The 21,521-nt window shown below is 40.2% G+C and overlaps 1 protein-coding gene across 1 annotated transcript in view; it reads left to right on the forward strand.

The window, feature by feature from the left end:
- MYH8 (myosin heavy chain 8) overlaps window positions 1-16,753 on the forward strand; it is a 28,079-nt gene extending 11,326 nt beyond the window's left edge. Inside the window, exons 16-40 of the mRNA XM_033091363.1 lie at window positions 3-312; window positions 421-488; window positions 2,130-2,217; window positions 2,305-2,422; window positions 2,787-2,910; window positions 3,008-3,144; window positions 4,674-4,929; window positions 6,632-6,874; window positions 6,965-7,141; window positions 7,216-7,361; window positions 7,444-7,534; window positions 7,621-8,010; window positions 8,405-8,531; window positions 8,867-8,985; window positions 9,113-9,309; window positions 10,414-10,597; window positions 10,682-10,847; window positions 10,946-11,070; window positions 11,978-12,286; window positions 12,959-13,162; window positions 14,159-14,284; window positions 14,375-14,545; window positions 14,736-14,840; window positions 15,400-15,495; window positions 16,504-16,753. Coding sequence (XP_032947254.1) covers window positions 3-312; window positions 421-488; window positions 2,130-2,217; window positions 2,305-2,422; window positions 2,787-2,910; window positions 3,008-3,144; window positions 4,674-4,929; window positions 6,632-6,874; window positions 6,965-7,141; window positions 7,216-7,361; window positions 7,444-7,534; window positions 7,621-8,010; window positions 8,405-8,531; window positions 8,867-8,985; window positions 9,113-9,309; window positions 10,414-10,597; window positions 10,682-10,847; window positions 10,946-11,070; window positions 11,978-12,286; window positions 12,959-13,162; window positions 14,159-14,284; window positions 14,375-14,545; window positions 14,736-14,840; window positions 15,400-15,495; window positions 16,504-16,653 — 4,227 coding nt within the window. The 3' untranslated portion in view covers window positions 16,654-16,753. The remainder of the gene's footprint in view (window positions 1-2; window positions 313-420; window positions 489-2,129; window positions 2,218-2,304; window positions 2,423-2,786; window positions 2,911-3,007; window positions 3,145-4,673; window positions 4,930-6,631; window positions 6,875-6,964; window positions 7,142-7,215; window positions 7,362-7,443; window positions 7,535-7,620; window positions 8,011-8,404; window positions 8,532-8,866; window positions 8,986-9,112; window positions 9,310-10,413; window positions 10,598-10,681; window positions 10,848-10,945; window positions 11,071-11,977; window positions 12,287-12,958; window positions 13,163-14,158; window positions 14,285-14,374; window positions 14,546-14,735; window positions 14,841-15,399; window positions 15,496-16,503) is intronic.
- The last annotated feature ends 4,768 nt before the right edge of the window (window positions 16,754-21,521 follow it).

Genomic DNA, 21,521 nt, shown 5'->3' on the forward strand with positions numbered 1-21,521 from the left:
AGCCAATGGGCATCTTCTCCATCCTGGAAGAGGAGTGCATGTTCCCCAAGGCCACAGACACCTCCTTCAAGAACAAGCTGTACGACCAGCACCTGGGCAAGTCTGCCAATTTCCAGAAGCCCAAGGTGGTCAAAGGCAAGGCTGAGGCCCACTTCTCGCTGGTGCATTACGCGGGCACCGTGGATTACAACATCACCGGCTGGCTTGACAAGAACAAGGACCCCCTGAATGATACCGTGGTTGGCCTGTACCAGAAGTCTTCAATGAAGACTCTGGCCAGTCTCTTTTCCACATATTCTACTTCTGAAGCAGGTACTTTCTGTACCCTTACTCTAACTTAAACCTATTCCCACAGAATATTCACACACCATTCTAGCCTCTGGGATTCTATTTAATTGATGGGTTTTCTTTTTACCTCAGATGGTAGTACAAAGAAAGCTGCTAAGAAGAAGGGCTCTTCTTTCCAGACTGTGTCAGCTCTTTTCAGGGTAAAGTACAAATTTAATTCGAGAAACCTATTCAGTTTCTATGAATTATCATAATTATTAGATTCAGAATAAATTAGGACAGAATGGAATGTTAATAGAAATCACTTCAAATATTCAATCTTGTCAGGGTATAGCTAAAGCAATACTTGTCCTGTAGGGTCAGGCGCTTTACCCATTATTCCTTATTATGACCATCTACTGCATTCCGGTATGTCAAAATATCCTTAGAAGCTTTCTTATTATATAATAAGGCTTGTTTTTAAGGAAGCATAGCTGAACCCCCAAACTATCCCTGTAGAAGGTCATATCTTTATTCTGCTAATGTTGCCCTTTGAGAATGTTCCCTAATTCCTCTTTGACAATGAGCCTGAGATACACCCTTTAGGACATCCTCCCACCAAAACACATCTTTGTCCTCTAAAGTGGATTTAATTTTTAGGTACAAAAAGCACCTAAAGCCAAGGCTAGTGATTCAGATGGATGATTAAGCTAAAAAAAAAAAAAAAAAAAAAAAAAACCTCTTGAGATTAAAAGAACAATAATAACTTTACTACAAATACTGTGATTTTCTTAAGTGGCTTAGAACTGGCTCTTCTAAAGAGGAATATACTAAATGTCCGGTCTAATGACTGCTTTGTCCAAATTTAAATGGCTAAGTCTCATTCCTTTTCAAACTAAAATGCAGATAGAACCTACGACCAAAACAGGAACACTGCCCTGTTCTTTTTCTTTCTCACTAGCAATCTGCATTCAGATACTCAATAGTATTCTTGTGAATCACCCAACAGATTCTTGTGACATCAACTTATCCTCGTACATATTTTCAAAATGAAAAATTCATGACTTATTTTGTTTATTTCCTAATGGTTAACTGAGATATGGGGATGGGGGAGAAACCAACTCTGCCTTCTCAAAGAGTATACCTAAGAAACACTGAGAAATGTTTATATGTGAGTTTTCTGTGGTTGAGTAAAACATCATCATCTGTCATAACCAATTACTCTATTTCTGGAATAACTCCCCTTATATGCTTCAGGCTGTGGATCATTCTCAGGTACCCAAGTCTCATGATTTTAGACTCAAAAAACAAACAAAAAAAAACATACAAAACAAGAGGTTACAGTTCCCAGAGAATAATAAACTCAAGGGAGGAATGGCGAAAGTTGGAACAATTGCTAACCTAGGCTACCACTGTAAACCACTGCTGTGGAAAGCATTAGCACTGAGAGAGAGACAAAAGAGACCTTAAAGATAAACTCAATTATTTTCAGATCAGGCTCAGAGAGACAAAAGGGATTTCATAGAGTCAAGCAATTCATTACTGGCAGAACAAGGGCACAGTCCTTTGTCTTCTGTTTCCCAGTCGAGAACACTTCTGGGCTACTAAATTTTCAGTTTGTTTATAGGACAGATCCTAAGTGTTACAAAGTATTACCTTGGACGGCTGCATTTCTTCTCAGTATTTTGGCCTTTTGGTTATTTGGCAGGCTAGAACTCTTGAGACCTTTAAAATACAGTGCAATTGAAGCCTCACAGACATATCTAGTAGTTAAGAGGGTTCATCGGTTCATTCCATATAATTACCAAAAAGAAATCTGAAACAGAACTTTCTCATCGAGTCTCTTCTATCTGGTTTTCAAGGAGAATTTAAATAAACTGATGAGCAACCTGAGGAGCACACACCCTCACTTCGTACGGTGCATCATTCCCAACGAAACCAAAACTCCTGGTAAGACAGAAATAATCATGAAATAATCAGACAGGCACAAGTTTGAAAATTCAGTGCCCCATAGTAAGTACTCTGGTATGTTTTTAGGGTCCATGGAGCACCAACTTGTCCTGCACCAGCTGAGGTGCAACGGTGTGCTGGAAGGTATCCGTATCTGCAGGAAGGGCTTCCCCAGCAGAATCCTCTATGGGGACTTTAAACAGAGGTCAGTCTCTCCTTGTAGTTCACTGAATGCTGTGAAAATGCATCACCTTAACTGTTGTTTTCTGTTCATCATATTTCATGGATCCTGCTTAGTAAATATTGCAAAATTAAGAAGCCAAATAACCTAGTCTCGTGGCAGGCCATAATAATCAGTTAGAAGAGGTGGCACTTCTTAAAAATAGGAAGGAGGCATGCATGAGACAGTGAGAAAGTCACCTTGTTTTGCTATCTGAACTTACAGGACAGTTGGATTTTTTTTTTAATTTTACTTTTTCTCTGAGACTTTTATTGATGTTTCTTCTGGGTGTCACTTGATTTTCATACATGATCACACATTCCTAATCTTTCTTTCTTTGACTAAACAGATACAAAGTTCTAAATGCAAGTGCTATCCCAGAGGGACAGTTCATTGACAGCAAGAAGGCTTCTGAGAAACTTCTAGGGTCTATCGACATTGACCACACCCAATATAAATTTGGACATACCAAGGTATAACTGTTATTTATTTACACCTGATTCAAGTACCTTCTGCCTTCTCTGTGTCTCCTGTAGTATGAGGATGATTTGTGACTCTCCCTTTCTCCAGGTTTTCTTCAAAGCTGGCCTTCTGGGTCTTCTGGAAGAAATGAGAGATGACAAGTTGGCCCAGATTATAACAAGAACTCAAGCTGTCTGTAGGGGATTCCTAATGAGGGTAGAATATCAGAAGATGTTGCAAAGGAGGTAATAACCTTGCAAGACATCAAGACTGTGAGGTCCCTTAGGGACTGTCAGTCAGCCTTCCTTGTTCATTAACGATCATTTTGTGGCCAAGACGTGCTTTACACCCACTTCAGAACTCACTCCTACAACACATCAGCTTTTGTTTACACTTGGATTCCCTCCCACACTTCTCTCCTCCCTCCAATCTCTCTCTTACAGCTTCTCACATACAGCTGCAGGAATAACTTCAGGAAGCATTATTTTCAGCACACCATACCTCAGTTTGGGGTTCCCCAGGGTCTCCCATGTCAAATCCAAGTTACCTTGCGTGGCTGTCAAAGTCCTTTCTCTCCCCCACCTCATCTATCATTTCCAACCACACAGCCTTTTCCAGCCAGGCTAAATTATTTGCTTATCTCCTATTTTCAGGTTTGTACAAGCTCTCTCTCCTCATCCTAATTTATTTATTTATGAATTCAAAACTTCCACTCCTCCTTTCTCTAATTAACCTCAGCCAGTTCTACCTACACAGCACCTACTGCATTTCCTGTCCTTACACACAAACATTTTGCATTTATTTTCTTCATTAAGTACTTATTTAGGTCTGCATTATAAGTATGCCCACGTCTTTTGCATGTGTCTATGATTTGTGTCATGGTGTCTGCCTTCTCAGAGTTTTATGGTTCTTATAAATTGGACCTATAAAAATATAATTTCCATTTCAGCAAGCCTGAAGAGACATACACATTGCTACAAAGCAATCAAATCTTGCTGTCTATTCGTACAGTTTGCTGAAGGGATATCTTTTATGACAATTTTACAATTTTATTTCAATAAAACAAATTTTGGAGCTCAGTCCATGCTAACTCCCCTGTCGATATTAAAAATCTAACTGAGCAGGTAAGAATGAGGCATTTGAAAGAATTTGAAAAAAAGCCAGTATATTCTCTGAAGAAGCTAACCAAAGAAGTTTACACGGTGTGTAATTCGCTGGTGAGTAAAATAAGAGGAGAGGCTTCAAGGAAGACTTGATAAATCATAAGCTCAATTTAGGTGGGCAATTCAGAAAGCAACCTCTACCATTTCACAGTTCACATCCGTATGCCGACAGCGAAGCAGCACAATCAATTTACAAGTACCACGTCCATCCTCAAATCACTAATGTTGTGGTATCTCAAATGGTCTTAGAATGGACATGAGGCTCAGCCGTGTAAAGCATTCCCCCTCAAAAGTCCGTTTCTTTGTTAGTTTGATAGGGACTTAAGAACCCAGAATTGTCCAGTATGAGCAGCACACATTAGTAAAGTGTTTATACTGAGGATACTATGAGTATGAAGGTAAGGGCACATGTGCATGCGTGTGTGTGTGTGTGTGTGTGTGTGTGTGTGTGTGTGTACTCTGCATATAACATATACAGAATTTGACATGTCATTTATATCCATATGTGGGAGGTCATTAAGAGGGCAGTTTGTGTGTAATGAAAAAACAAAACCAGTAACATTGTCTCTAATATTAGATCAATCTACACTGGTATTTTTATGCCATTTCAGAGAAGCCGTTTACTGCATCCAGTATAATATACGTGCGTTCATGAATGTCAAGCACTGGCCCTGGATGAAACTCTTCTTCAAGATCAAGCCCCTGCTGAAGAGCGCAGAGACCGAGAAGGAGATGGCCAACATGAAGGAAGAGTTTCAGAAAACCAAAGAAGAACTTGCCAAGTCAGAGGCCAAAAGAAAGGAACTGGAGGAAAAAATGGTCACTCTCTTGAAAGACAAAAATGACCTGCAACTCCAGGTTCAGTCTGTGAGTACTCTGTATTCTGAATATACCATGTTACTGAATATAGTTTTTCTGGAATTCATATATACGTTGGATTTACAAATGGCCTTTTCTTGAAAAAGGAAATCTCAAGTTCTTTTCTTTTTTTTTTTTTTTTTTTGGAATTTCACTTAATCTTCAATATTCTCATGAAGGCACAATCACTTCCAAATTGCAAATGGAAAAGGGAAGATCGAAGAATGTATTTAACGATATCACAACTTTAACCTGAAGGAAGCAATTGATAGGCAAGCCCCCAAATCTCATTGTGTCCATTTGCCTTGTCTGCTTCATCCCAGTCTTAAAATATAGTCCTATTTTCTGAATGCAAATGTATGAGCTTGTATTTAAATTCAAGACCGTTATTCTTATTTCTGTCTGTATCTCCTTTCTCCTGTCACTGAGATTTAGCTCAGAAAATTTATTTGTGGTACTTGAATTGAATTACCAGGGTATATGGTAAAGCTAAACGCCCTCTATGATTCTTCTTTTGACACAGATTTAGAGTTCTTAAGGCCTCATTTTTTGGTTCAGGAAGGAGTTGTAATCAGAGTGGGGGGTAAGTTTGGCACCTGCACTCTGGCCAAATACAACGTCAATTTGTTGGTCCAACAAGCCCAAAAATGTCATGAAGAAACCTGTGAAAAGGATAGTTTTCTTAAAATGTTGAAGCTATTTTCAACTTTTCCTTCTGATAACTTTACTTATACTTTGGGAAAGTTACGTTTTCCCAAAATCATAGGATCACACCTCTTCATCTTAACCTCTTTCATAGGTATTATCATTAGTTTATTGAGTGTATTCACTGTCTAAAAGAGATGCAAAGGAACCTGGGAAGTCCCCACTATCATCCATTTAAGCATTCAAAAACTTAATATATGAACAAGACAAGCACTGAGATATTCAAGAAATTCCCCCAGGCAAGAATAATCTAACAAATTAGTGGCTGAACTGATTTTTATGTGAGTCCTTTAGTCACTTATAAAAACGTTATTGAACTATATGGTTTCTCAAAATCACATGTTCTTATATATCCTAAAATTTGTTTTAAGACTAATAGGTAATTAGTAAAACGGAAATGAAAATTGCAGACAATTATAGCTCTGTTATGGACTATCAGGAAGCATTGACGGTATTAAAACAATGCTGCATGGAAACGTATCCATAGGCATACTTTTTTTTTTCTTTTTCTTTTCTGTTTTAAATTCAATCTAGAAACTAGTTGCTTGAGGTGAGTAGGGAATGCTCAAAACCCAAATTAACCAATTTGACTAATCACGATCTTTGAATATTACAGCTGAAATGCTCTTAGCAATCATTTATTCCAACCCCCTTAATTATATATGAGATAATTGGACCTAAGGGGAATAAAGCAATAAAGGTCATACGTATGGCAAATTTGGGACAAGAAACCAGGCTTCCTTTGGTTCTTCCACTCTTCTACACACCGCTTTTTAAAAGTCAATTGCTCCAACCCAATCATTTTGCAGACTGATTTGCTTCTAAAGCTATAGTCACACTTCTAATGAGCTGTATTTCCCTAGGCCATATAATAATATTCAATTAAGTTTAATTTATATTCATACTGAAAATTCATCAATACTCAGTGAGCATTACTATTTTATACAGAGAACAAGTTCAAATTAAGTAACAAATTCTCTAAATATCTCACTGAATCTCCCCACAGGAAGCAGATGCTCTGGCTGATGCAGAAGAAAGGTGTGAGCAACTGATTAAAACCAAAATCCAGCTCGAGGCCAAAATCAAAGAGGTGAATGAGAGAGCTGAGGATGAGGAAGAGGTCAATGCTGAGCTGACAGCCAAGAAGAGGAAACTGGAGGACGAATGTTCAGAACTGAAGAAAGACATCGATGACCTTGAGCTGACACTGGCCAAGGTTGAAAAGGAGAAACATGCCACTGAAAATAAGGTATGAATCATATTCTGCTTTACTAAAATAGAAGTTCTACCATCCAGTAAGCTGCTTTATAGTAGAAACAATCCCTCTTTAACCTTCTAGGTGAAAAACCTCACAGAAGAGATGGCAGGTCTGGATGAGATCATAGCTAAGCTGACCAGGGAGAAGAAGGCCCTCCAAGAGGCCCACCAGCAGACCCTGGACGACCTGCAGGCAGAAGAGGACAAAGTCAACACCCTGACCAAAGCTAAAACCAAGCTGGAGCAGCAAGTGGATGATGTAAGTGTATTTTTAATAACCATTTGAAAAAAAATTTAATACACTTTCGGTTTTTAACAAATTTTACTTATTAGCTTGAAGGGGCTCTAGAACAAGAAAAGAAACTTCGAATGGATCTAGAAAGAGCAAAGAGGAAACTAGAGGGTGACCTAAAATTGGTCCACGAATCCACAATGGATGTAGAAAATGACAAACAGCAACTTGATGAAAAGCTTAAAAAGTAGGAACTCCAGAAAAAAAATTCTATGTGACATCATCTTTCAATTCATACGGGTACTAATGTCCTGTTCTTCTGTATAAAGGAAAGAATTTGAAATCAGCAATCTTCTAAGCAAAGTTGAGGATGAGCAAGCAGTAGGAATTCAACTACAGAAGAAGATCAAAGAATTGCAGGTGAGTCATCTCACCTCCATTTTTTTATGCACCCTAGAGTAACCTGAAACTGGGATTTTATGTTAATGTGCTTGTGTCACCCCCAGGCCCGCATTGAGGAGCTGGAGGAGGAAATCGAGGCCGAGCGGGCCTCGCGGGCCAAAGCAGAGAAGCAGCGCTCTGACCTCTCCCGGGAACTGGAGGAGATCAGCGAGCGGCTGGAAGAAGCCGGCGGGGCAACATCAGTCCAAATTGAGATGATCAAGAAGAGGGAGGCTGAGTTCCAGAAAATGCGCAGGGACCTGGAGGAGGCCACCCTGCAGCACGAAGCCACCGCGGCCACCCTGAGGAAGAAGCACGCGGACAGCGTCGCTGAGCTCGGGGAGCAGATAGACAACCTGCAGAGGGTCAAGCAGAAGCTGGAGAAGGAGAAGAGCGAGATGAAGATGGAGATCGATGACCTTAGCAGTAACGCAGAGACCATTGCGAAGGCCAAGGTACCCAATACCGTCTCTAAATGAGTCCGTTGTTCTCTGTCATTAAACATTGTTTGCAGGCAGTTTATAGCACTAATCTATTGTTTTCTGTTCTAATGTACTCCATTCTGTTTCATTGTTTTCAACGCTGGCTCTGACCAACTAAGATTATTTCAAAATCCACTTTAAATGAGTGTCAGTCTTATTCGGATAAATGGATGGGCTCCAACAGTGACCTCTTTAGGGACGTCATGCACGCACCATGCTTGAATCCCAGCATGTCCCATGGAGTGGGTGCCATAACTTTCTACTCACACAACATCAATTTAGTCAATCTAAAAATATTTTACGAATCAAGCTTTACCTTCTTTTACTGCATACAATGTCTCATCCTTCACTGCCACATGTCTCATAGGGAAACCTTGAAAAGATGTGCCGCACTCTAGAAGATCAACTTAGTGAACTTAAGACAAAGGAAGAAGAGCAGCAGCGGCTGATCAACGACCTGACGGCTCAGAGAGCGCGCCTGCAGACGGAAGCAGGTAAGGGCCTTGCTCTGAGTCCTGAAACTTTGTACCAGATAAAAGCAATTCCAGAGGGTCTTAATAAGTAGCAATACTCTCATTTTAGAGGAGGATAAACAATCAGAATGTGCTAAGCAGGTCCAAAAGAAAAAGAAAATAAGCAAGAATCAGCAAGCAAATTTACTTGTTACACTCCTATGGCAATTCTGCTCTTTAATCTCCACTTCTAACTAGTTCTATAATATTTAGAAGTATATATTTGATACATATACATATATACATATGTAAATATAAAAGCTTTAGGCTAATTTTTTAAGGTCATTAACAAAGTCCTTTACTTCTATTATTCTTAGGTGAATATTCCCGACATTTAGATGAGAAAGATGCTTTAGTCTCTCAGCTTTCAAGGCATAAACAAGCATCTACTCAGCAGATTGAGGAGCTGAAACGTCAGCTAGAAGAAGAAACTAAAGTGAGTTTCACCAAATATCTTCTTGGCTAATCAAATCTAAACATGTCCACTTAGGTTTCACTACGGATGTGTAAATTAAATATCACTGAATAAATGAACTGAAGTCACTGAACTGGTCCTTCCGCAGGCCAAGAACGCCCTGGCCCACGCCCTGCAGTCTTCCCGCCACGACTGTGACCTGCTACGGGAACAGTATGAGGAGGAGCAGGAAGGTAAAGCCGAGCTGCAGAGGGCGCTGTCCAAGGCCAACAGCGAGGTTGCCCAGTGGAGGACAAAATACGAGACAGACGCCATCCAGCGCACAGAGGAGCTGGAGGAAGCCAAGTATGTACTGTGAACTCTGGGGGACGAACGTGACATGGTTTCTGAGCTGCCCACTCCGGGACGATGTTGGTAACAATAACAGAAGCTAACACGTACTGAGTGCCTACTATGTGTCAAGTACTATGTATACTCGTACATTAGTTCATTTAGCTTTCATACCAACATCATTTTGGTATTATTATTCTTATCCCTGTTTACAAATGAGGAAATTGAGGCTGTGAGAGATTAACGAACTAACCCAGGGGCATATGATTAAAAAATGGGACAGCTGGGATTAGAACCAGACATTCTGACGCCAGAGCCCACCTTAAGTACCGCAGTATAAAGAGATGGCTCTTAAAACTCATGTTAGAGGCCATCCAACAATATGTAACATCCAGGATTGGTCTGAAACAAGTAAAGCCTTAGCCTGTACACAGACTAAAGGGGACCTTCAAGTAGATCTTCTCGGGCCTCAGAGCTAAAGACTGTTCTGTGCCTTAAGGATGTATAGTTGGTACACAACTAGGAATGAAGAATGTAGGTGATTCAGAAGGGAAAAAAAACAACCTGTTTTTGCTTAAACTGCACGAATTGTCCTGATTTACCCATCATTTTCTTTCTCTGGTGAGACTGTCCAAATATATATGATGAGAAGAAACTGGCTACTTTTCCTTGAGAAAAAATACATACAATGAAATGGAAAGTCTGCCAAAGCAAATGTATATGCTCAATATATTTTTGTTCCATAAAGTACCTAGTTAGCCTCAAATCCTTTTTGAAATGAGATGAGATATATAAATCAATCAATTAAATTGTTCTAGCCACACATTCTCCCTAATCATACTCAGTCAGAAGTCCTAAAGATTCTGAATTACTTATACAGTAAGACACAAATAATGGAGCCCTAACAACAGCGGCCTCTAAGAATTCAGCAGCATACCAAGGACCTGAATCCAGTTCTTCACCACTTTGAACCTTTTCATACAGAAAGCAGTTCTGGCTACCAGTTTTAAAAACCATGTTACTTGCCATTATGGAAACAGGACTGTGAAGGGGATGAAGAAGGTGATCGTTTGCCCCTGTCCTTGACCACTCTTATTAACTGCCTAGCTAACTTTTCAGGAGGAAGCTGGCCCAGCGGTTGCAGGATGCAGAGGAACACGTAGAAGCCGTGAATGCCAAGTGTGCCTCCCTGGAGAAGACCAAGCAGCGGCTCCAGAATGAAGTGGAGGACCTCATGCTTGATGTGGAAAGATCTAATGCTGCCTGCGCAGCTCTTGATAAGAAGCAAAGGAACTTTGACAAGGTAGCCCCGCCTACTGAAACTTTATCATTGTTTTACTTAATCTCCCTTTCTCCTCGCTTCGGCTGATGATTTACTGCTTTTCAGGTCCTAGCAGAATGGAAACAGAAGTATGAGGAAACTCAGGCTGAACTTGAGGCTTCCCAGAAGGAGTCTCGGTCTCTCAGCACTGAGCTGTTCAAGGTGAAGAATGCCTACGAGGAATCTCTGGATCACCTTGAAACACTAAAGAGAGAAAATAAGAACTTACAGCGTGAGTCCTCTTGAACTTTCCTGCCCCACATGGCACTGGCTACACCTTCCCACGTTTGCCATCAGCTGACCACTGCTCCCTTGTCTGTTCACTCACAGAGGAGATTTCTGACCTCACTGAGCAGATTGCTGAGGGTGGGAAGCAAATCCATGAATTGGAGAAAATACGGAAGCAATTGGACCAAGAGAAATGTGACATTCAGACTGCCCTAGAGGAAGCAGAGGTACATGTTGTTAGGTAGTGGGGCAGAAAAATCAAAGACAAACATCAGTGAAACACTCAAAGTAGGCAATGATACTGTAAAATAGATGTATTATTACAGAGCTATTGAGAAGTTGAACTCGTATAATCTTTAGGAAGGGCAACAGTAATCAAAAGCCTTAAAAATGTAAATACTATGACCCATCAATTTTTCTAAGAAACAATCCTGACAAAATAATCTTAAATGGAAGTAAAGCTTTTAAGCACAAAGATGTCCAATACAAGAACAAGATTAAAAAAATTATAGAACACCCACATGATGCAATTTTATACAGAGACTAAATATAATTAGTATGGGGAAATATTTATGGTAGACAATAATTTTTAAAGCAACATACACATTTGGATAAACAATATAACTGTATTATGTACAAATATATATAAGTAGGAAAAAGACTAGGCAAAAATGGTTATCTCTGAGTGGGGGCATAAAACAAGTTTTTTCTTTGCTTTTATATATCGCCCCATGTTCTACAGTGAACATGTATTATGAAATCAGAAAAAATATATCTTTTAAAACTGAAACTTTCTACAACAGGACTTAGAATATCACATGTGAACCTTTTAATTTATAAAACAGGTTAAGAGTTCATGTTTACTACACATAAGTTTAACCATATACTTTTTGTTAGTACTTATATGAATAATATTTGCATAGCACTTTACAAAGCACCTTTATTACAGAGCTGCCCTATATAATTCATGACTAAATAAACAAAAGAATGATTTATCTAGCAGACTCCTGGAACCACTGCATTGTACTTTGTAAAATTACATAAACTAGTATTAATAAAAGTTTGGCTCACAAGGGAATGTAGTCTAAAGACGCAAGTTATTTTCCATTATTAATTGATCACTGTGTTGTTAAGGCATCTCTTGAACATGAAGAAGGAAAGATCCTGCGCATCCAGCTGGAGCTGAACCAAGTCAAGTCTGAAATTGACAGGAAAATTGCTGAAAAGGATGAGGAAATTGACCAGCTGAAAAGAAACCACGTTCGAGTTGTGGACTCCATGCAGAGCATGCTGGATGCTGAGATCAGGAGCAGGAATGATGCTCTGAGAGTCAAGAAGAAGATGGAAGGAGATCTGAATGAAATGGAAATCCAGCTGAACCACGCCAACCGCATGGCTACTGAGAGCTTGAGGAACTACAGGAACACCCAAGGGATCCTGAAGGTAAATGAGTCCACATTTAACCATTCGGATAAGTCAGGTAAGCTACCTGTTTTCCATTCCTCAAAACCATCCATGAAACCACCCTTTTTTTTTTTTTTAACGAATTATACAGCTCATAGTACGGAGGTAGCTAAATGAAATACATATAGAACACAATATTTTTAAAGAAATGTTATGTGAAAGAACAACCACAAGCCCAAATTAAGGTATGATATGAGAGGAAATGTAAGACTGGCGCCAACAGGCGTTGAGTTTGAGTCTTAGTTTTGACACTTACTAGCTGCCTGATTTTAGGTGGGTTATTTAACCTCTCAGAATCTCTGTTTCTTCCTCTACAAAATAAGAATGAAACTACCCACCGTCATAGGGTTATTGTGAGGATCAAATGAGACCACGGATGTCAAGTCCTGGGTAGAGCATATGGAAAATGCTCCACAAATAATAGTCATTAGTGACTCACACATGAAAAAATAACCAGTTAATGGAATAAACAGAAGAATCTGTCTCCTGATAATTCTTTCTTACCTGAGCTGGTGACATCACCATTTTTATGATCTTTCAAATGACAGGCCTGTCATTTCCTGTTCTGGCACCAGTACATTATTCCAGTTCATCTCCAGAGATGTTCATATCCTCTTAAGAGTGTCTAAGGCCGCTTTTCTTACTTAACAGGATACCCAGCTCCACCTGGATGACGCCCTCCGGTGCCAGGAGGACCTGAAGGAACAGCTGGCCATGGTGGAGCGCAGAGCCAACCTGATGCAAGCCGAGGTGGAGGAGCTGCGGGCATCTCTGGAGCAGACGGAGAGGGGCAGGAAGATTGCAGAGCAGGAGCTCCTGGATGCCAGTGAGCGCGTCCAGCTCCTGCACACCCAGGTGAGACCCTCACATCAAATAAATGCTGGTGTATTATTAAGTGATGAATCGGAATTATAATGTAAAAGTACTCCATTTTTATAAATATATGTGTATGAAAAAGGATGGGGGATATGCTCTAAAATATTAATTGCAGTTATCTTGAGATGTGGGGTTAAAAGTGTTTTTATGTGTGTGTTCCTATTTGTGTTTTTTAGATTTTCTACCCTTTTCCCCCCAAAAAAAGAGGGTATTATCTTTTTGTTTAAAAACAAGGTTTGGTTGTTTATTTTTCAAACCATCATGTGGACCAAACCTGAATAAAGATATCTGTTGACTCCAGAATCTGAAAAGGCTTCATGCAGTGTTTCCCATGAGGGGCACTTCAGCATTTAGCCCTTTGTATTTACTGACCCAATGCTTTGCAGGACATTTCGCATCCCTGCCTTGCCCAAATATTAAAAGCAGTTGCATTCCCTTGTCACTTTGACAATGAAACATATCCATCCCCACACATTTCCAAATACCCACTGGGGCAGTAGTGCTTCCGTCTGAGGACCACTGGGTTGACATTTTAAGAAAATGCTTCCATACGACTTTCAGCATTCTGAACTAAGGGGCCAAAGCATGAAAGTTCACAGAGAACAGATTCCTTCTCATTGAGAAACTCCCAGTGACAGGCACTCACAAAAAAGAATGTATTCTTTTCTAATATTTCCAACCTTTCAAGAATAGAATACTAGTGATGTCCAGTTGAAATATAATTGACAGAGCAATTAATTAATATAGACATTCTTAAACCTCAGAAGTCATTATGCATAAATTAGATGGCATTTGGGGCAATTGGTGGGGGGGGGGAGGAGTTCCAACATTGCAAATAATGATTTTGCACCTCAAAATATTTCAAGTTTAGTGAAATGTTCCCCTTAGTCCCTTGCATGAGCCAACAAGTCAGATATTTGTAAAACCTCAAGAGGGCAAACTGCAAATCTTACACATTTCCACTATTTTTAACAGAACACCAGCCTGATCAACACCAAGAAGAAGCTGGAGACAGACATCTCCCAAATCCAGGGAGAGATGGAGGACATTGTCCAGGAAGCTCGCAACGCAGAAGAGAAAGCCAAGAAGGCCATCACTGACGTGAGCAGAGGGCAATGCAGTGGTAGTCAAACTTGAATCATGATGTGCTCTCTCAGCTTCCTCAACTGATTTTGTTTTATTGCTAATTAGGCGGCGATGATGGCGGAGGAGCTGAAGAAGGAGCAGGACACCAGCGCCCACCTGGAGAGGATGAAGAAGAACCTGGAGCAGACGGTGAAGGACCTGCAGAACCGTCTGGATGAAGCTGAGCAGCTGGCGCTGAAGGGCGGGAAGAAGCAGATCCAGAAACTGGAGGCCAGGGTGGGTGTCTCAATCTCTCTGGCTCTGAGAGGGGAAAGGGGCACTCTCTCTACCTTTCTCTCTTCCTACGTATCAGCTCCCATCTTTGTCCTGGGGCTGAGGACATCCATCCAGTATCTTCCAGTAGATCCTGAGTTAATTAATATCCTCCAAGACTGACTCTATAAGTAAGTATCTTTCTTGGATGCAGGTACGTGAGCTTGAAGGAGAGGTTGAAAATGAACAGAAACGCAATGCGGATGCTGTTAAAGGTTTGCGGAAACATGAGAGAAGAATAAAGGAACTCACCTACCAGGTAAGGAAACAGCCTTTCTAGACTATCCAGACTTCCTGCCCAGTGGGAAAACCTGGTGATGATTTATGTGGCACTCACAAAGACACATGAACTTGACACATACAAGGGGCACATGACATAGATGCTGAGCACACACCTACACTAGGCTTGGAAAAATCAGAAAGGCCTTTAGATAACAGCATAAGAGAGGAAAGAATACAGGTTTTAAAGCCAGATAAACTAGGTATGAGCCCTAATTTGGCCTCTCTTATTTTTTGAACTGCGGTAAGTTACATAACACTCTGAACCTTAGTTTCATCACCTATAAAATAAAATAACAACATCTACTCTCCATGGTAGGAAGATAAGGGTTAGAGAAGTTGTGTATAATTACCTAATACGGTGCCTGCACACAGTGGATACAGAACAAGAGTGGCGACTGTTATTACTAGGAAGGAAGGCTCAGAATTCACCAAGTTTACCCCAGGCCCACTGCTGTCATACCAAAGGGACTTATTTTACCACCTAGAGTAGGCTTATTTCATTGGGTGGAATGCAGATCGTTTTTTCCAACTTTCAGACTGAGGAAGACCGCAAAAATGTTCTCAGGCTGCAGGACTTGGTGGACAAACTACAGTCAAAGGTGAAATCATACAAGAGACAAGCTGAGGAGGCCGTAAGTATCTTTATGCCTTTGAGGGAAGAAGAAAACTTCTTTTGGGGTAGAAAATAGATAAAGAAAATATGTTAATGAGAAAGAAGGAGACAAAGTAAGAACAGACAACTCACATTTTGAGATAATTTTATAAATACAAATTTACCCCCAAATCCTAATTACAGAATAAGACTTCAAGAGAAGACATTTTTCTTATTGCACAATTTGTAAAGTTTGGGGGGTGGGGAGAAAGAAAATTCTACATAACACACCTTACTTGATAGCTGCAAAGAAGATACAGTAGAAACTCTAAATAACACCATGATAAATATTATTTTCCCTCTAGAAATGCACAAACTCAAGTGTTTTCAAAAGCCAAATATAATTCTTTCACCCCAACTGATTTATTCACTCATTACCAGTATCGTCATCGGGGATCATCTCTCCACTTATGCCATAGCAAATAAGGACATGTTTGTTAGAAGAGTCTCCAGCTTTACTTTCCCTAGTTGTTCCTCATCCTTCCAGGTACAATGTAGTAGGCAGGAAGTAAGTAGGAAGTAAAGAAAGGAAAGAAGAGAGAGGCACGAATGGTAATAAGTTCAACCAATAGAAGCCTACTTTCTTCCTAGCCCCACTTTTTCCCTCCTCTGTACACCAGAGTTAAAATACATGGCAAAAAAATTTAAAGTGGGATTTCCCCAAAGTTATAATTTGACCTTACATCTTCTCACTAAACTTTGTAAGGGAGGGTACCTCGGTCTCTGCCTCCACTCCATACATCAAAAATGGATTTCAAGTAAGTATAGATTTGATATCATAAGGTTGTCCCTTCCATTTTGAAGTGGCTTCTCTCATTCTTTAAAGTAAAAAATGTAATTAAACTTATAAGTTCTCTCCAGATTTGAAGTCAGATAAAGTAAACTGACCATAACAAGAAATATGTGAGTTGAAAAACTAATCCTGTTTGGTGACAAGTACAAGGAGTACCATAAAATCTAATTCTCACATTTTTATCTCTATTCTTAGGAGGAACAATCCAACACTAATCTAACGAAATTCCGCAAGATCCAGCACGAGCTGGAAGAGGCTGAGGAACGGGCTGACATCGCCGAGTCCCAGGTCAACAAGCTGCGGGCGAAGAGCCGTGAGGTTCACACAAAATTCAGTGCAGAGTGAACACATTTGCCCGATGCTGCCAAGTGGCTGAAGAAATGCACAAAATGTGCTATTTTTGGTCACTTGCTTTATGATGTTTACTTTTCTCTTAATGTTGAATAAAAACTACAGTAAACTTCTAAATTAAACCAAACTGTCGCTTTTTTATTTCCAAAATTATTGACTGTCAAATACAGTTCTGACCTAGCGATTTTTTAAAAATATTGTATATGGTTTTGCAGAGCATTCAATATTTTGTACCTCCATCACCATCCAGCATCCCCTTTCCCATCCTCCCACACATACAATTATCTTATGCTGGACATGATTTTATTAAATCTCTTTAAATTGTTAAAAAATCACTAAAGAAAACATTGCCTGCAACTACCCCTTCAGACAGGACCCATTCAGTTAACTCCTCCACAAATAGTTACTGAGTATGTACTGTGTGCCAGGCACTGTTCTAAGTTCTATGGGTATAGCAGTGAACAAAGCATAGTTCCTACTCTCCAGGTGCTTATATTCTGTAAGGAGAGAAAGGCAATCAACAAATAAGAAGCTGTAATGTATAAGATGGTAAGTTCTAATGGGAAATTTAAAAGTTTGGGGGTGGCAGTAACTATTTAGTAGGATAGTCAAGGAAGGCCTCTCTAATAAGAAAAGACATTTGAGCAGAGACCTAAAGGAAGCAAGAGGGTAAGCCAAAGTTGTATACGAAGGTAGAGCATTTCCAAGCAGAGGGAAGAACAGAAAATGCAAGGGCCATGAGGCACGGGCAGGTTGGCATATCAGGGGGACAGAGAGGAGGCCAGCAGAGCAGGAGAATGAACAAGGTAGTTATAAGAGAGGAACCAGGGGTCCCAGAGATCATGTAGGGCCTGGGGGCCACATAAAGATTTTTATGTTTACTCTAAGTGATACGCGAAAGCTTTGAGCAGGGGAGTGATATTAACATGCATTTTAGAAGAATCACTTTGGCTGCTGTATTGAGAATAGACTGAAGGAAGCAAAGGTAGAAACTGGGGACCAGTTAGGAGAGTACTATAAAATAAAAGATATAAAAGACGAAAAAATGACAGTGACTGAGACCAGAGAAATAGCACTGGGAAATGATGAGAAGTGGATGAATTCTAGATACACAGTGAAGGTAGTATGCATAGGATTTTCTGATAGATTGGATGGGTGGGTGGGAAAGGGAGAGGGAGAAGGGAGGGAGAGGGAGAATGAGAGGGAGGGAGAGAGAGAGAGAGATTATGAAAAGAAGGCTAGAACAAGAAAGATGATTTGGTGGAATATGAACATGAGGAGTTTGGTCTCCAGAAAGAGAGGAGGCAGTAGAACAAAAATGCAACAAAGACAAAAATTGTGTATCATGCACCCCTCTCCCTCTTTCACTTTCTAGCATCTACTCTCCCCCACTTCCCAACCCTGATCAGTCTCAATTGTTTACAGTATAAATTGTACAGGCCACAATCTCAAATATGTCTAAAATGAATAACAAAGCTTAAAACAAAAATATTTTCAAAATACTCTCCTAAATAAAATTTTGGATCAAAGAAGAAACCAAAACTATAATCACCAAAACTTCTACACGTAAATATAAGAGTAAATTTTTTGTGACCTTGGCTTACAGAAAGATTTCTTAGCTACACCAAAAGCACAAACCATGAAAGAAAAAAATTGATAAATTGAACTTCATCAAAATGTAAAGTTTCTGCTCTTTGAAAAACACGGTTAAAGAGAATGAAAAGATAAGTCACAGACTGAAAGTATTTGCAAATTATATCCCTGATAAAGAATGTTTCTCCAGAATATATAAATAAATGTGAAAATTTAAAAATAAAACAAATCATCCAATTTTTAAAGAGGCAGAAGATTTAAATAAACATTTCACTAAAAGAGATATACAGATGGCAAATAAACACATTAAAAATGCCCAACACCATGAGTCATTATGAAAACAACAAAACATAATGAGAGAGTTCTGATCAAGATGGTGGAGTAGGTAAACACTGGGCTCACCTTGTCCCATGACCACATCAAAATTACAACTAAACTATGAACAACCATCATTGAGAACTGCCTGAAGTCTAAATGAACAGAAGTCCTATAACTAAGAATATACAAAAGCTGCATCAAGAATGGTAGGAGGAGCTGATCCCACACCTACATGTGGAGGTTAAAAATCAGGAGAGGTATTTTGGCTGCAGAGGTCCCCTCTGAGGAGCAAGGGGTTCCAGCCTCACACCAGCCTCCCCAACCCAGGGTTCCAGTGCCGAGAAGAGAAGTTCCTGCAACTTCTGACTGTGAAAACCAGTGGAGATTGTGGCTGAGTGAGACAGCTGGAGTCCTAAGCATTCCGTTTAAAAGGCCTACACAAGGACTTACTTACTAACGGACTCACTCTCTCTGAGCTCCAGTGCTGGGGCCATATGGGGAGGAAGTGAATTGTCTGGCTTCAGAGCAAAGGCTGAAGGGGCAACTTTTACTCAGACAGAAGTGCTAGCAGAAGCCATTGTTCCTTTGTTGAGCCCTCCCCCCACCCAGCCTGCATGTGCAAGTGGGCAGCATATCTGAGCCTCCATTCACCTAGCTAACACTATTCGACTGCCCTGGTGATTCCCTGAGATGCTGTCCCATGCAATATGTGGGCCCATCTAAACCACTTCCAAAGACTTTTCCATATAAACAGTCTATCTTGGCTCATACTGCAGACTTTCCTAAAATCTCTCAAAAGTTCACAAACCCCATCTGGCCTCAGCAGGCCCTGTACCTCTTGCTAAGTAGCCCCAAGACCAGAACTAGAAGCAGCCAGGCTCAGTTGGCAGCTTAGTTTCTCCCAGGCACCTTCAAGCTCAGCACAAGTAACAACCATCTGCAGATCACTTTATAGCTCATACCAAGTGGCCCCAGGCAGGGCACAGGCAGCAGACTGACCTTTACCTGCACCAGAGCCCCTCCCAAGAGGCCCCAGAACTAACACACCCAGTGGTCAGCTTCACACCATACCAGAACACCACCCAACTACCTCCACAAACAACCCACCCAAAAGGTGGACTCAGCAGGCACCAGAGCCCTGCTAAATCAAATCCTGCTCTGTAGGGTCAGCCCCTGCACAATAGCTCCTCCACTGTAGTCACAGCCAGTCCTCACAACCAGTCAGCATGAGAGTCAATCCCTCCCACTGACATGGCCACAGCAATCAAGGCTCAACTACAACAGGAGGGCACACGCAACCCACAAAAGGGACACACCTGGAGCACCCAAATCAGGCGACCATGAATACTGTGCCATTGGGACACACAGAACAACTACTACATAGGCCACTCTACTAAGACCAGGAAACATAGCAGCTCTAACTAATACATAGAAACAAAAACAGGGATGCAGCCAAAATGAGGAGACAAAGAAGCATGTCCCAAATGAAAGAACAAAGCTCCAGAAAAAAACTAACTAAAATGGAGACAAGCAATCCACCAGATGCAGAGTTCAGAACACTGATTATAAGGATATGTAATGATCTCAGTGAAAATTTCAACAAAGAGATAGGAAATGCAAAAATGGAGATAGAAAACATAAATAGAACCAGTGAGAAATAAAGAATACAATAACTGAAATAAAGAATACATTGAAATCAACAGTAGATTAGAGGAAGCAGAGGATTGGCCTAGTGATGTGGAAGATAAAGTAGCAGAAAATACCAAATCAGAATGGCAAAAAAAAAAAAAAAAAAAAAAAAAACCGTGAAATAATGAGGATAGTTTAAGGGGCCTCTGGGACAACATCAAGCATACCAACACTGACATCATAGAGGCACCAGAAGGAAGAAAAGAGAGAGCAAGGAATTGAAAACTTATTTGAAGGAATAATGTGGATAATAATAATAATTCCCTAACCTGGTGAAGGAAACAGATATATTATACAAGTCCACAAAGCACAGAGTCCCAAACAAGATGAACCCAAACAGGCCTACACCAAGACACATCATAATTAAAATGCCCAAGGTTAAAGATAAAGAGAGATGGGGGCGGCCGGATGGCTCAGTTGGTTAGAGCACGAACTCTCAACAACAAGGTTGCCAGTTCAATTCCCACCACGGGATGGTGGGCTGCGTCCCCTGCAGCTAAAGATTGAAAATGGCAATTGGACTTGGAGCCTGAGCTGCACCCTCCACAACTAGATTGAAGGACAACTACTTGGAACTGATGGGCTCTGGAGAAACACACTGTCCCCCAATATTCCCCAATAAAATTTATTAAAAAAAAAAAAGAGATAAAGAGAGAATCTTAAAAGCAGCAAGAGAAAAGCAGTTAGTTACCTAGAAGAGAGCTCCCAATTTCAACTGATTTCTCAACAGAAACTTTTCAAGCCAGAAAGGATTGGCTCAAAATATTCAAAGTGATAAAAAGCAAGGACATACAACCAAGACTACTCTACTCAGCAAAGCTATAATTTAGAATCGAAGGACAGATAAAGAAAGAGCTTCCAGGACAAGAAAAAGCTAAAGGAGCTCATCGCAACCAAACCAGTATTACAAGAAATGTTAAAGGGACTTCTTTAAGAAGAAGAAAAAAAGATAAAAAATATGAATAATAAAATGGAAATAACTACATATCTATCAATAATTACTTTAAATGTAAATGGATTAAATGTTCCAATCAAAAGACATAGGGTGGGTGAATGGATAAGAAAGCAAGATTCTCACATATGCTACCTACAAGAGACTTACGTCAGATCAAAAGACACACACAGACTGAAAATAAAGGGACAGAAAAATATATTTCATGAAAATGGAAATGAAGAAAAAAGCTGGGTAGCAATACTTATACCAGACAAAACAGACTTTAAAACAAAGACTATAACAAAGAAGGACTCAGTAATTCCATTCT

Source organism: Rhinolophus ferrumequinum, chromosome 21 (genome assembly GCF_004115265.2).
Source record: "Rhinolophus ferrumequinum isolate MPI-CBG mRhiFer1 chromosome 21, mRhiFer1_v1.p, whole genome shotgun sequence".
NCBI lineage: Eukaryota > Metazoa > Chordata > Mammalia > Chiroptera > Rhinolophidae > Rhinolophus > Rhinolophus ferrumequinum.